Raw genomic sequence first — 11271 nt, 5'->3', positions numbered from 1 at the left:
TGTTACTTGGATTTTTTTTTTTTTTTTTGCCTTTTTAGGGCCGCCCCCGCCCCCGCGGCATACGGAAGTTCCCAGGCTAGGGGTCGAATCAGAGCTGCAGCTGCCAGCCTACACCACAGCCATAGCAACACGGGATCCGAGCCGCGTCTGAGAGCTACACCACAGCTCACAGCAATGCCGGATCCTTAACCCACTGAGCGGGGCCAGGGATGGAACCTGCATCCCCATGGGTACCAGTCAGGTTCGTTACTGCTGAGCCACAGCGGGAACTCGGGTTTCTGCTCCTTGGGACTGTCGAGCCTGGCCCTTATGGGTGCAGGTGCACCTGCTCCAGGGGACCCATGCGTGAAAAGTGGCCCAGAGCTCTCCCCACCCCAGGGCTGCGGTGAGGGCTGGACCCTGACTTTCAGCCTCTCCCAATTCCCACCTCCCTGCCCCACGGGGCTCCCAGACGCCTCAGTGTCAAAGGCAAGGAAACAAATCGCTGGGCTTTGAAATCATCCATCGAGTTTAATGCATCGTACAGAAGGAAAACTACACCTCGCGTATTAAAGACAAACAACTTCTCTATCCTCACTATCCACTGGCCGGTCCTCCCGGGTCCAAAAAACTAAGTCTCAAGACACAGCGGCAGCTACCCCTCCCGGGTCCAACCTTTCAGATCCTCCCATGACATTAAAAAAAAAAAAAAAAAAAAAAAAAAAGTAACCCAATCCATCCAAGAAGAATAAACAAACCAAGAGAAAAACTGGAAGCTGAAGACATTTACACCACAAGCCACGCGGTAATGCATAATTGGCATCCAGAGTAACCAATATATAAGATGTGTGTCTCACAGTTCACCTTGTTCATCAATAAAAGAATATAAAAATCTTGTTCAACCCAGTGTCGAGTGTATTAAAATAGATCTGTATCGTACAGCACAGTTTCTCCCGGAGTCGTGAAAATGACAGGAGGGACCGTGGCAGTCTTGGGATTCCGGCCAGCCTCCTTGCTCTGCACCTGGCAGCGTGTGTGCGTGTGTGTGTGTGCGCGCGCGCGTGTCTGGGGCCACGTGTGCGTGCACACGTGTGTTCGATGCAGTTCGGCACCGTGTGATATGCTGGGGGCGGGAGCCCAGTGGCTCCCCCGGGTGCTTATCCTGTTGTGCCAAGTCCCTCGGGGACTGGAGAGGCTGGTGCGCACCAGGAGTCCGAGCAGCCCCCACCCTGGACGCGGGAGCCCTTTGTAGACGGCGGGCCGCCGCCGCTCCCGGGGAGGCAGCAGGAAGAGGGACCCTCCAGGCTCCCGAGGCCGCCGCCCGCTCTTCCTCCCCCACCCTCACCCCGATTCTTAAGAAAACCCTCTGGATCCCTCCAGTTTGGCAGCTTCCCCCCCCAAGGGGTTTTCCATTCATCTCTGGCAGCAGAGACCGCTGTGAGCAGGAGAAGCAGTCAGCACGTGTCCCCTTCTCATTAAATGTCTCACAATAAAAACGCCATACAAAAATGTAAAGTTATTTTTTTGGCATAGTGTCTGAACTGGCAAGAAAAGAGGAGTGGAACACTCTATCGGCTCTTCGAGAAGAGACAAGAAAAGGCTTCTGTCCTTATGCTCAACAATTCAACCCCAAATAGAAAACCTGCCACACGCCTCCCTGGCAGGGCTGCCGCTCCATCCATCCCGCCCAAAGACGCCGCAAGGAAACGACATCAGAGCGAGAGGAGTCCACGAAGTCGGCAGAGGAGCAGGGCGTGGCGAGGGCGCCCCCAGGACGGAGGGCTGGCTGCGGTGGCAGCACCCCTCCCCTCGGGGGCATCCTTCAAGTTGAACTGCTGCGACTCCATATGCTAGTAACACTGACGGCGGGCCGGGCCTTCTGGGAGGCGGCGGGGTCTACCTAGATCTGCTACCCACTTCGCCCCAGCTACCTCTACTACCCAGCTACCCAGCCCGGGGCTCCCCTCCCGCAGGGTGCCTCGGCCCTCGGCGTGGGGGCCTGGACTGCGGTCCTCCTGGCCCCTCCACAGCCTCGGCCCTTCTCTGTCCCACAGGTGTGGCACGAGGCCCAGGAGACAGCTGTGCCTGGAAGCCGGAGCCCTGGGCCACCCCCTGATGGCCGGGAGCTGACTGGGTGCTCCCCCGCCTGGCTTCTGGGCGGCCCGTCTGCCAGTGAGGGGCCTGGGGCCCCACCCCAACCCCGTCTGGCTCGAGGACTCTCACCCAGCTCCTCCTCCCTCCTCTCCTGCCTCCGTCTGGTTTTACTTTTGTCTGAAACTCATCGTGTTTGTGAATTAAGGCTGATAGAACCCTCAGGTCTTGTGAGCAGGGTCCCGGAGACTCTCCATAGGGGTGAAGACAGGTCCCTGGGCTCAGTTGTGTCCCTGGGGCTGCTGGAGGGCAGAGTGCATGGCTGCTGCTGAGGGCTTGGTCCAGGGCCCGGCCAGCAGCGGGGCGGGGCTGGCGGTTGTCACGGTGACCTGGAGCATCTGCTCGCCCTGAATCAGTCTCAGGAGGGCCCGCAGGCGGTCCAAGGACGACTGGGTGCCCCTCTGCTGGGCCAGCAGGCTCGTCTTCAGCTCCAGGCATTTCTGTCAGGGGGAGGATATCAAGAGAAGGGACTCTGAGTTCGGTGACACAGGCATCCGGAGGCAGCCACCCATCAGCCCTTCCTCCCAAAGGCCCTTCCTTCCCCGGCAGACGTCTGAGAGAATCCAGGAAGCGGGCCTCTTACACACCAGGCGGCGGCGAAAAGTGGAATTAAATGGAAGCCAGACTCCCAGGCGAAGTTTGATGGTTAGGGCTGGACACGGTGGGCACGTAGGGGAGATGTGAGGAAGTCCCCCCTCCTGGCTGCGAGGCCGCCTAGCCCACCACTGCCATGGCTCCTCCTGCCAGAGGAAGCTCAGAGCCTGTTCTGGCTCAGCGGCAGCCGTGGAAGACCTTTAGGTCGTTGGCCAGCTTTCTAAGCTCTTTCTTTTGCCTGCTGGGTTCATGGGTTTTTTCTAGCCTTTTCTATATCATGGCAACACGGTAACGTGGTAAGGAGATGCCTCAAGTTGCAGCTTTCATCCCTTGCTGCTTGGGCAAGTGACTCCCTGAGACCGTGTCCGAAACTCTAAGGCAGGAACAGTCAGTTTCTTCACAGGGTTACCGAGAGGACTGCGTGAGATGCCGCCGTCCCAAGGATTTCACCAGGGCCTGACACTGCTGTGACCGTCCTCACGACCTTCCTCCTCCTTCTCCTCCCATCACCACCGTCAGGACCACCTCCACCCTCCTCCTCACCAGCCTCCCCCACCACCACCACCACCACCATCAGCCAGCACCAGCAGCACCAGCACCACCACCAGCACCAGCACAACCACCAGCACCACCACCACCACCACCAATACTATCCCCATCCTCATCCCCATCATCACCACCCCCACCATCACACACCATCAACACCGTAACTTCACCATCATCACCACCATATCCCCCATCCCACCCATCCTCACCACCATCCTCACCACACCACCACCACACCAGCACCAGCACCACCATATCACACCAATATCACCACCATGCTCGGCATCACCATCCTCCCCACCAGCACCACCACATCAACAGCACCATGACTATCGCCTTCCTCACCACCAGCCTCACCACCATCCTCACCACCACTGTCATCGCCACCAACATCGTCACCCTCGCCACCATCCTCCCTCCACCGCCACCGCCACCCTGTTTCCCGCCGCTCTACAGAGGAGAAGTCACTGCGTCTCCTTTACACGGGAAGAACCCGAGCTTCACGGACAGCCAGGGCCTTGCCAGGGTCACAGAGCTGAGAAGGAGCAGAGCCAGGGGCTCAGGTGCTGGGTAACTGTTTGTCACCGAGGGATGCTGGCGAGTCTGCCTTCTGCCAGGGCCTCAGCAGGTGGCAGACAGCGGCGCAGAGACCTTGTGGGTCTGAGGGCGGACCCCGGCCCACACCCCCGCCCGCCGCGCACCTTCACCGCTGACGCCAGGCGCCGGTCCCGCTCCTCCAGCTGCTGGTGCTCGCTCTGCAGCTCGCTGCCCCTTTGCAGCAGCTTCTGCTTCTCCTCTTCTTTGACTGCGGAAGAGAAGGCCAGGCCCCGCCGGCAAAGGCGGGGAAGTCGGGGCTGGGCTGTGGCTCAGAGGAGAGGCAGAAAGACAGAGTCCTAGGCCTGCTCCTATGGATCCCTCTGGCCACATCCTCCTGCAGGAGCCAGCGGCTCTTGCCAGAGGCACAGGGACTGCACCTCCATCCCTAGAGTCACTGCCCTGCACACGGGACTGGTCCCAGGGTGCCGCTTTTCAGAGCTTTAGGCCAGAACAGCCTCCAGCGGGCCCAACGTGAGTCCAGCGGCCTGGGGGCGGGCGGGGCGGGACAGAGGGAGGCGGGGCCCCTTCGCTGCCTGGGATCTCTTACCTGTCTTGTGGGTGACGTAGGAGTGCACGATGGCCAGCATTCCGGTCCAGGGCACACCTTCATCTTTCTTTAAGGCCTGGAGGGCAGACAGGGAGCTGAGCAAACTGACAGCCCTGGGCCCGCCACACCCTGGCTGTGCCACCCTGGGGGAGACCGTCTCTGGGCTGCTCTCGTGGTCTGGTTCAGAGGCTGCTCAGTGAGACCAACACCCTCAGTTAGGAATCTGCTTGTCGCCAGGACCCCCACGGCACCTGGCATGGAGATTCTTCTCTTTTTCTTGTCTTTTTTGTTTTTGCCATTTCTTGGGCCGCTCCCGCGGCATATGGAGGTTCCCAGGCTAGGGGTCGAATCAGAGCTGTAGCCACTGGCCTACGCCAGAGCCACAGCAACTCGGGATCCGAGCCGCGTCTGCAACCTACACCACAGCTCACGGCAACGTTGGATCCTTAACCCACTGAGCAAGGGCAGGGATCGAACCCACAACCTCGTGGTTACTAGTCGGATTCGTTAACCACTGCGCCATGACGGGAACTCCTCTTCTTTTTTTTTTTTTAGGGCCACACCTGCAGCAACGGAGGTTCCCAGGCTAGGGGTCCAATTGGAGCTGCAGCTGCCGGCCGACACCACAGCCACAGCAACACGGGATCAAACCCACAACCTCATGGTTTCTAGTTGGATTCATTTCTGCTGCACCACAACAGGAACTCCCTGGAGATTCTTCTTGAAAGAAAGAACGAGCGTGCCTTCCTCCCATGTCCCACGGGCCTCAGAGCAACCCGGGAAAGTCAGGGACAAATGAGGGACTGCGTCCGCTCAAAAAGCTGTGACCCTCCCAGGCAGTCACGACACAGGGGCTGGCGGCCCCCAGAGGGGACAGCCCCCACAGTGGCACACAGTCTATCACACCCACCCTCCCCTGGTCGCCGCAAAACCCAGGATGACGCGAGAGTTGGCATTTTTTTGAAATAAAGATGATTCTTCCATGATTTTACAAGTACTACATGTTGTAAAAAAGCATTCTTTAAAAAAAAAAAAACATCAGGAGTTCCCGGCGTGGCTCAGAGAAACAATCCAACTAGGAACCATGAGGTTTCGGGCTCCATCCCTGGCCTCGCTCAGTGGGTTCAGGATCTGGCGTTGCCAATGGCTGTGGTGTAGGTCACAGACGTGGTTTGAATCCTGCATTGCTGTGGCTGTGGTGTAGGCTGGCAGCTGCAGCCCTGACTGGACCCCTAGCCTGGGAACCGCCATATGCCACAGGCGCAGCCCTAAAAAGGCAAATAAATAAGTAAATAAATAAATAAAAACATCAATGCTTCCCTTCACTCAGCCACACACGATATTAACACTGGGGGGGCATTTTCTCCCAGGTTTTTGTTCTGCACCCTGTTTTTCTCAGATGGCTGATGATCAAAACATACAGCAGCTAGAAAGCAATTTTTTCTTTTTTTAATGTAACTCCACAGAGTAAGTCCCAAACAATCACAGAATCCTTGGAAACATCATTTGCAGTGACCACATGACACCTCACGGAGTAAAGCTCTGGAATCTATTTCATTGCGCGAGGAAACTAGCCTGTTTCCATCTTCCATGAAAGCAAGACCGAGGGGCTTGACCGAGGGGCTTCTTTTTGCACGACACCTGACCTGTACTGGACTGCTGCCTCGGACTCTATTCCCTGAAGCAAGACTCCAGGTTTAAAAGTGTACACTTTTGGACTTCCCGTCATGGCTCAGTGGTGAACGAATCTGATTGGGAACCATGAGGTTGTGGGTTCGATCCCTGATCTTGCTCAGTGGGTTAAGGATCCGGTGTTGCCGTGAGCTGTGGTGTAGGTTGCAGACATGGCTTGGATCCCACGTTGCTGTGGCTCTGGTGTAGGCCGGCGGCTACAGCTCTGATTCGACCCCTAGCCTGGGAACCTCCATGTGCCTTAGGAGCGGCCCTAGAAAAGACAAAACAAAAAGGGTACACTTTTTTTTTTTTTTTTTTTGCCATGCTTGTGGCATGTGGAAATTCCCAGGCTGGGGATCGAACCTGTGCTACCGCAGCGACCTGAGCCACTGCAGTGACAATGCCAGATCCTTCACCTGCTGAGCCACCGGGAAACACCAAGGTGTACACATTTTTTTTTTTTTTTTTGGTCTTTTTGCCATTTTCTTGGGCTGCTCCCACGGTATAAAGAGGTTCCCAGGCTAGGGGTCTAATCAGAACTGTAGCCACCGGCCTACACCAGAGCCACAGCACCGCGGGATCTGAGCCGCGTCTGCGACCCACACCACAGCTCACAGCAACGCCGGATCCTTAACCCACTGAGCAAGGCCAGGGATCGAACCCGCAACGCCATGGTTCCTAGTCGGATTCGTTCACCAGCGAGCCATGACGGGAACTCCAGGTGTACATACACATTTTTAAAGCGATGTGTGGGAGTGACCAATTCATCATCACCAGAAGGGTGTGTTTTCGTTTTTACTAACGTGATAGCTTTCCATTTGCGTGTCATTATCACTGAGGTCAAACGTGGCCCTATTTTCTGCGGACTGTGTTGTTAGCCCGGTTCTCCCCGGGGAAGGTGGGGTGACTAAGGCGGCTGCAGAGGGACTTCTCTGCTCGCTCTGCACCCGCGGCCCTCGACCAGCAATGCCTGAGATGCCCGTGACGGGGGCTGTTACTGGCACCTCATGGGTGGAGGCTGGGATGCTAATAAATTCGGTACAGTGCACAGGAAGCCCCCACAACGGACTATCTGGCCCCAAACATCAACTGGACTGAGGCTAATGTTTGGGGGCCAGGTGCCATCTGTCTGGGGTCAGATAACACCTGGCTGTTCGTCAGATAACATCTGGCTGACCCCTCTCTTCCATGACCCGCCCCGTCTCTGCTCACGGTGGAGCTAGCCCAGGAGGCGGACGGCTTGAGCAGCTTCTGATGTTGTGCCCGGTGAAGGCCCTGCAGAGAGAGGGTGACGGTGACAGTGGGGCCGCCCACCCAAGCGACACACCTCCCGTACCTTCTGCTGGCACTTGGGGCACACCCACACGCCCTTGGGCGCTGTCTTGAGGGGCGGGTCCAGGCAGCTGAGGTGGTAGGCCCCCGGGCAGGTGCCGCAGGGCTGCAGGTTGGCCCCCCGCTTGCAGGTGGCACAGTGCTCATCGTGGGCGATCTCGCTCTGAAAGAGACAGGAGGGCGGAAGGGAGTCAGCCAGGCCGGGGGTGGGGGGCGGGGGCCCAGGCCGATGCCTCCCCCCAGCTTGGGAGCAGCTCTTCGCCAGGGTTTCTCAGCGGCTCTGGGAGGAATAAGCCCCAGGGGGCAGCCGCGATGACGCCGCGGGGACAGGCCTGGAAACCAGGAGGAGGAGCAGCACCTGGTCTCCCGCCTCAAAGGCACAGCCCCTCCAGGAGCCCCCGTGCTCTGCAGAGCAGGACTCGGGCTCAAGGCATCTCCTGTCCCCGTGCCCGAGCTGGCCAGGCACAGGGTGGCTGTGGACAAGCGCCACCCCCGCCAGCACCCGCCTGAGACCCCAAAGGGTTATTGCTGCACACAAGACGCTCTAACGGGAGCTTCATCACCTCTTGTTTTTCAGTAGCGTGACCATTACGGGCCTGTGGGAACTGGAAATTTCACTTAGAATTAGGCCTGAAACTTAGGAAAGAAAACAGTAAATAAACTCTGAAGCTGGGTTTACGGATGAGGTCATGACCAGCCAGCGTCCTGGGAAGCAGGGGCGTGGTGCGTGCATGCGGGTCGGGGTCTCCCAGGATCACAGAAACGTGGGCGGGTGCGCGGAGACCCTGAGACTCAACTCCAGGCCCTTATGAGGCGGGGGAAGAGGACCGGAGAGAGCCAGCTCTTCTTAGGGCCACACAGCGAGGCCACGGCGTGCTGGCACCCACCATCGGCCGATTCCTTTAGGGCCTTTGCGGCCCAGGGTCCCCGCACCCTCCGTTCTGTGTGGGGGCAGGTCTGGCTTAAGCCTGCGGGCTGAGCCCTGGGGCGACACCTGACTCTGCCAGGCAGGCTGCAAAGCGGACTGGATGTTGTATGAAGCTCTCGGCACTGACGACCGAGCCGAGGCCCTCTGCTCACTCAGGGCGGCGGGACACCAGGGCCCCGGCCCCCTTGCCAGGAGTCACCCTACCTGGACTGTATGGAGAGCATGCCCCACCCCACCCAGGGGTGAAGACCAGGGGACACGTACCTTCCAGCAGGGGTCCTCATTGGCTGGCACAGGGAAGAAGGGCGGAGAATATGTTAGCGGGCACAGGAGGAGCGCCGATCAGGACAGGAGTCCACGAGGCCCAGAGTCAAAGGGGTCCTCACCCAAGGCATGATGGGAGTATCTCAGGGCCCAGTAACCTCTGGGACCTCACCCAGGGCATGATGGGAGTATCTCAGGGCCCAGTAACCTCTGGGACCTCACCCAGGGCATGATGGGAGTATCTCAGGGCCCAGTAACCTCTGGGACCTCACCCAGGGCATGATGGGAGTATCACAGGCACCAGCAACTCCTGGGTCCTCACCCAAGGCCCTATGGGCGTAAAGGTCTCTGCCGGGTCACGGCCAAGACCCATCAAAGGCCAGGTTCATGGTGGCCCCTGAGCTTCCTAAGGGACGTGGCAGCAGTGAGCTGTCCAGCGGAGGGAACATTGCTCCAGGGATCCCTGAGAGTGACACACTGTCAACCTGTTTTTGGCCACTAACCACTCCCATTCCAGGGAGTGATGCCAAACCACAGATTTTAATGATCGTGACAGTTTTCCTTTCAGTTTCTGGAAATCACACCATCGAGTGGGAAGGGCAGCTCCTACGTTTACATGGCACTCGACAGTTTACAAAGTTGTTCACCCCTGGTGTCACTGTCCCAGCACTGTCTGAGATGCCGGCACTGTCGCCGGCCCATTTTTCAGATCAGTAAACCAAGGCCCAGGGAGGCAAGGTGACGTGCTGAAAACCAGCACAAGCTCCAAGAGACAGGCAGTCATTTCTGCCCTTAGGACTGTTCGTTTCTTTTTCTTTCTTTCTTACTTATTTATTTATTTTTTGTCTTTTTAGGGCCGCACCCATGGCACATGGAGGTCCTCGGGCTAGGGGTCGAATCATAGCTACAGCTGCCGACCTACGCCACAGCCACGGCAATGCAGGATCCAACCCACATCTGTGACCTACACCACAGCTCACAGCACCACCGGATCCCTAACCCAGTGAATGGGACCAGGGATCGAACCCACGTCCTCATGGATACAAGCGGGTTTGTTACCGCTGAGCCACAACAGGAACTCCTCATTTCTTCTGAATTGAGAACAAAAAGCGCCTCCAAGATATGGGTTTCTTGGTCCCTCTGTGGCCTTGCCCTAGGGCAAGGCTGGCACGGGAGGGAGGGGCCTGGGCATCCTGGGCTGGCGGCTGAGGCCAGGGGCCGGCCTGTCAGAGCCGGAGGCCCCCGCAGAAGGTCCGCTCCAGTGCCCTGCTGTGCAGAGGGGGCCTGAGGCCCTCAGGGGAAGGTCCGCCCTGCCACACTGCCAGTCACAGGCAGAGCTGGGCCAGGACCCAGGACGCCCACATCCAGCCAGGGCTCTCGCTGACAAGGGCAGGCACGTGAGGAGCAGGCTGAGAGCCACCAGCCCAGCCCGGGAAGCACCTGCTACCCGAGTATTGGGGGCGGGAGAAAATTTCTCCCCAGGGCTGTCGCCGTGGAGCGGAGGCCACGCCCACCACACCCAGGACCTGGGCAGCACAGGCCGGGCCGGGAAGAGAGGGTGGTGGGGCCCTTGCCAAAAGCACATCGTCCCCTCCCCCTGCCCAGGTCAGCCTGGGGTGGGGGCTGGGCCGCCCACAGCGACCTCTGGCACCACGTGGCCTGGATCTCTGCTCCAGATCACAGAGGGGCCGCCAGGAGCCTGGTTCTGGGCCTAGCATGTGACACTCCTGCGCAGAGCCGTGGTTTCTGCACCCGCCGGTCAGGGGCGCAGCTCCCTGGCCACCCTCCCCAGGAGGCATGAGGACCTGGGCGGCCACGGGGCCAAGGGCCTGGTGAGCCGCGATGAGACGCCCAACAGAAAACAACCACAGGCTCACTGCAGGGGACGAACGGGGGAGGGCGGGCAGCCAGGCCCGCTGGCAGCGGGGGCAGGTGCGCCGGCCCCACGGCGGCCCGGCGGCGGGAGAGGCGCTTACCTCTTGCTGTGAGGAACAGGGGAGTGTTGAGAAAGTTGGACGCCAGCCGCTTCCTCTGCGGGGACAGAAGACAAAAACCAAGCCGCCAGTTTGCATGGTGCCTCCTCGGCTACTCTGACCCCACCTGGGCTCTGGTCCCCAGCTGGACACCCACTGGCCAGAAGCAGAAACAGCGACAGACACAGGGTGCAGAGAGAAGGGGAGAGGCAGGTGGACCCAGACAAAGGCCAGCAAAGGCTCTGCCCTCCGGGTGGCCGTGGAGTCCATTCCTGCCCCCGTGGGCCCATCCGCCTCATTCAGGAAGGACAGGTGGAGCGCTCCAGGTGGGGCAACTCTGTAAGAGAGCTGCCATCTGGCTGCCCAGCTGTCTCCCCCTGTATCTTCTTCCTCAGCTGGCGCTGGGGTCAAGTGGGGAAATGAGAGGTAGGAAGGACTGGCTCCCTAAACCCCCTACTTGGCATAGGGTCCAGGAACAAAACGTGGCCCTTGGAGCCCAAAGTGTCATCGGTAGATGGAAGAAGGTTCTAGGACATTCCAGAAGGTGGCTTTAGTCCTGGGATCTAACAACCACAGGCCACACGGGTTCAGATCGTGGGGGTTCGAGGCGGCTTTAGCTGTGGCAAGAAGACGGTTCTAGGCCTCGATGACAGGCTGTAAACCTGGGTCTCTCGATGTGCTTGGGC

The 11271-nt window shown here is 59.0% G+C and overlaps 1 protein-coding gene across 2 annotated transcripts in view; it reads right to left on the bottom strand.

Moving 5' to 3' along the window:
• PHF21B (PHD finger protein 21B) overlaps window positions 486-11271 on the bottom strand; it is a 96151-nt gene continuing 85365 nt past the window's right edge. For both annotated transcript variants that reach the window (XM_021091398.1, XM_021091399.1), the window contains exons 8-13: window positions 10589-10643; window positions 8613-8635; window positions 7425-7583; window positions 4415-4490; window positions 3972-4075; window positions 486-2570 (exon numbers count right to left, since the gene is read on the bottom strand). In XM_021091398.1, the coding sequence (XP_020947057.1) occupies window positions 2352-2570; window positions 3972-4075; window positions 4415-4490; window positions 7425-7583; window positions 8613-8635; window positions 10589-10643 (636 nt within the window). In that variant the 3' untranslated portion in view covers window positions 486-2351. The remainder of the gene's footprint in view (window positions 2571-3971; window positions 4076-4414; window positions 4491-7424; window positions 7584-8612; window positions 8636-10588; window positions 10644-11271) is intronic.

The sequence above is a fragment of the Sus scrofa genome, chromosome 5, assembly GCF_000003025.6.
Source record: "Sus scrofa isolate TJ Tabasco breed Duroc chromosome 5, Sscrofa11.1, whole genome shotgun sequence".
In the NCBI taxonomy this organism is placed as follows: domain Eukaryota; kingdom Metazoa; phylum Chordata; class Mammalia; order Artiodactyla; family Suidae; genus Sus; species Sus scrofa.
The sequence above is the reverse complement of the archived record's forward strand: the minus strand, read 5'-3'. Positions and strand labels throughout refer to the sequence as shown.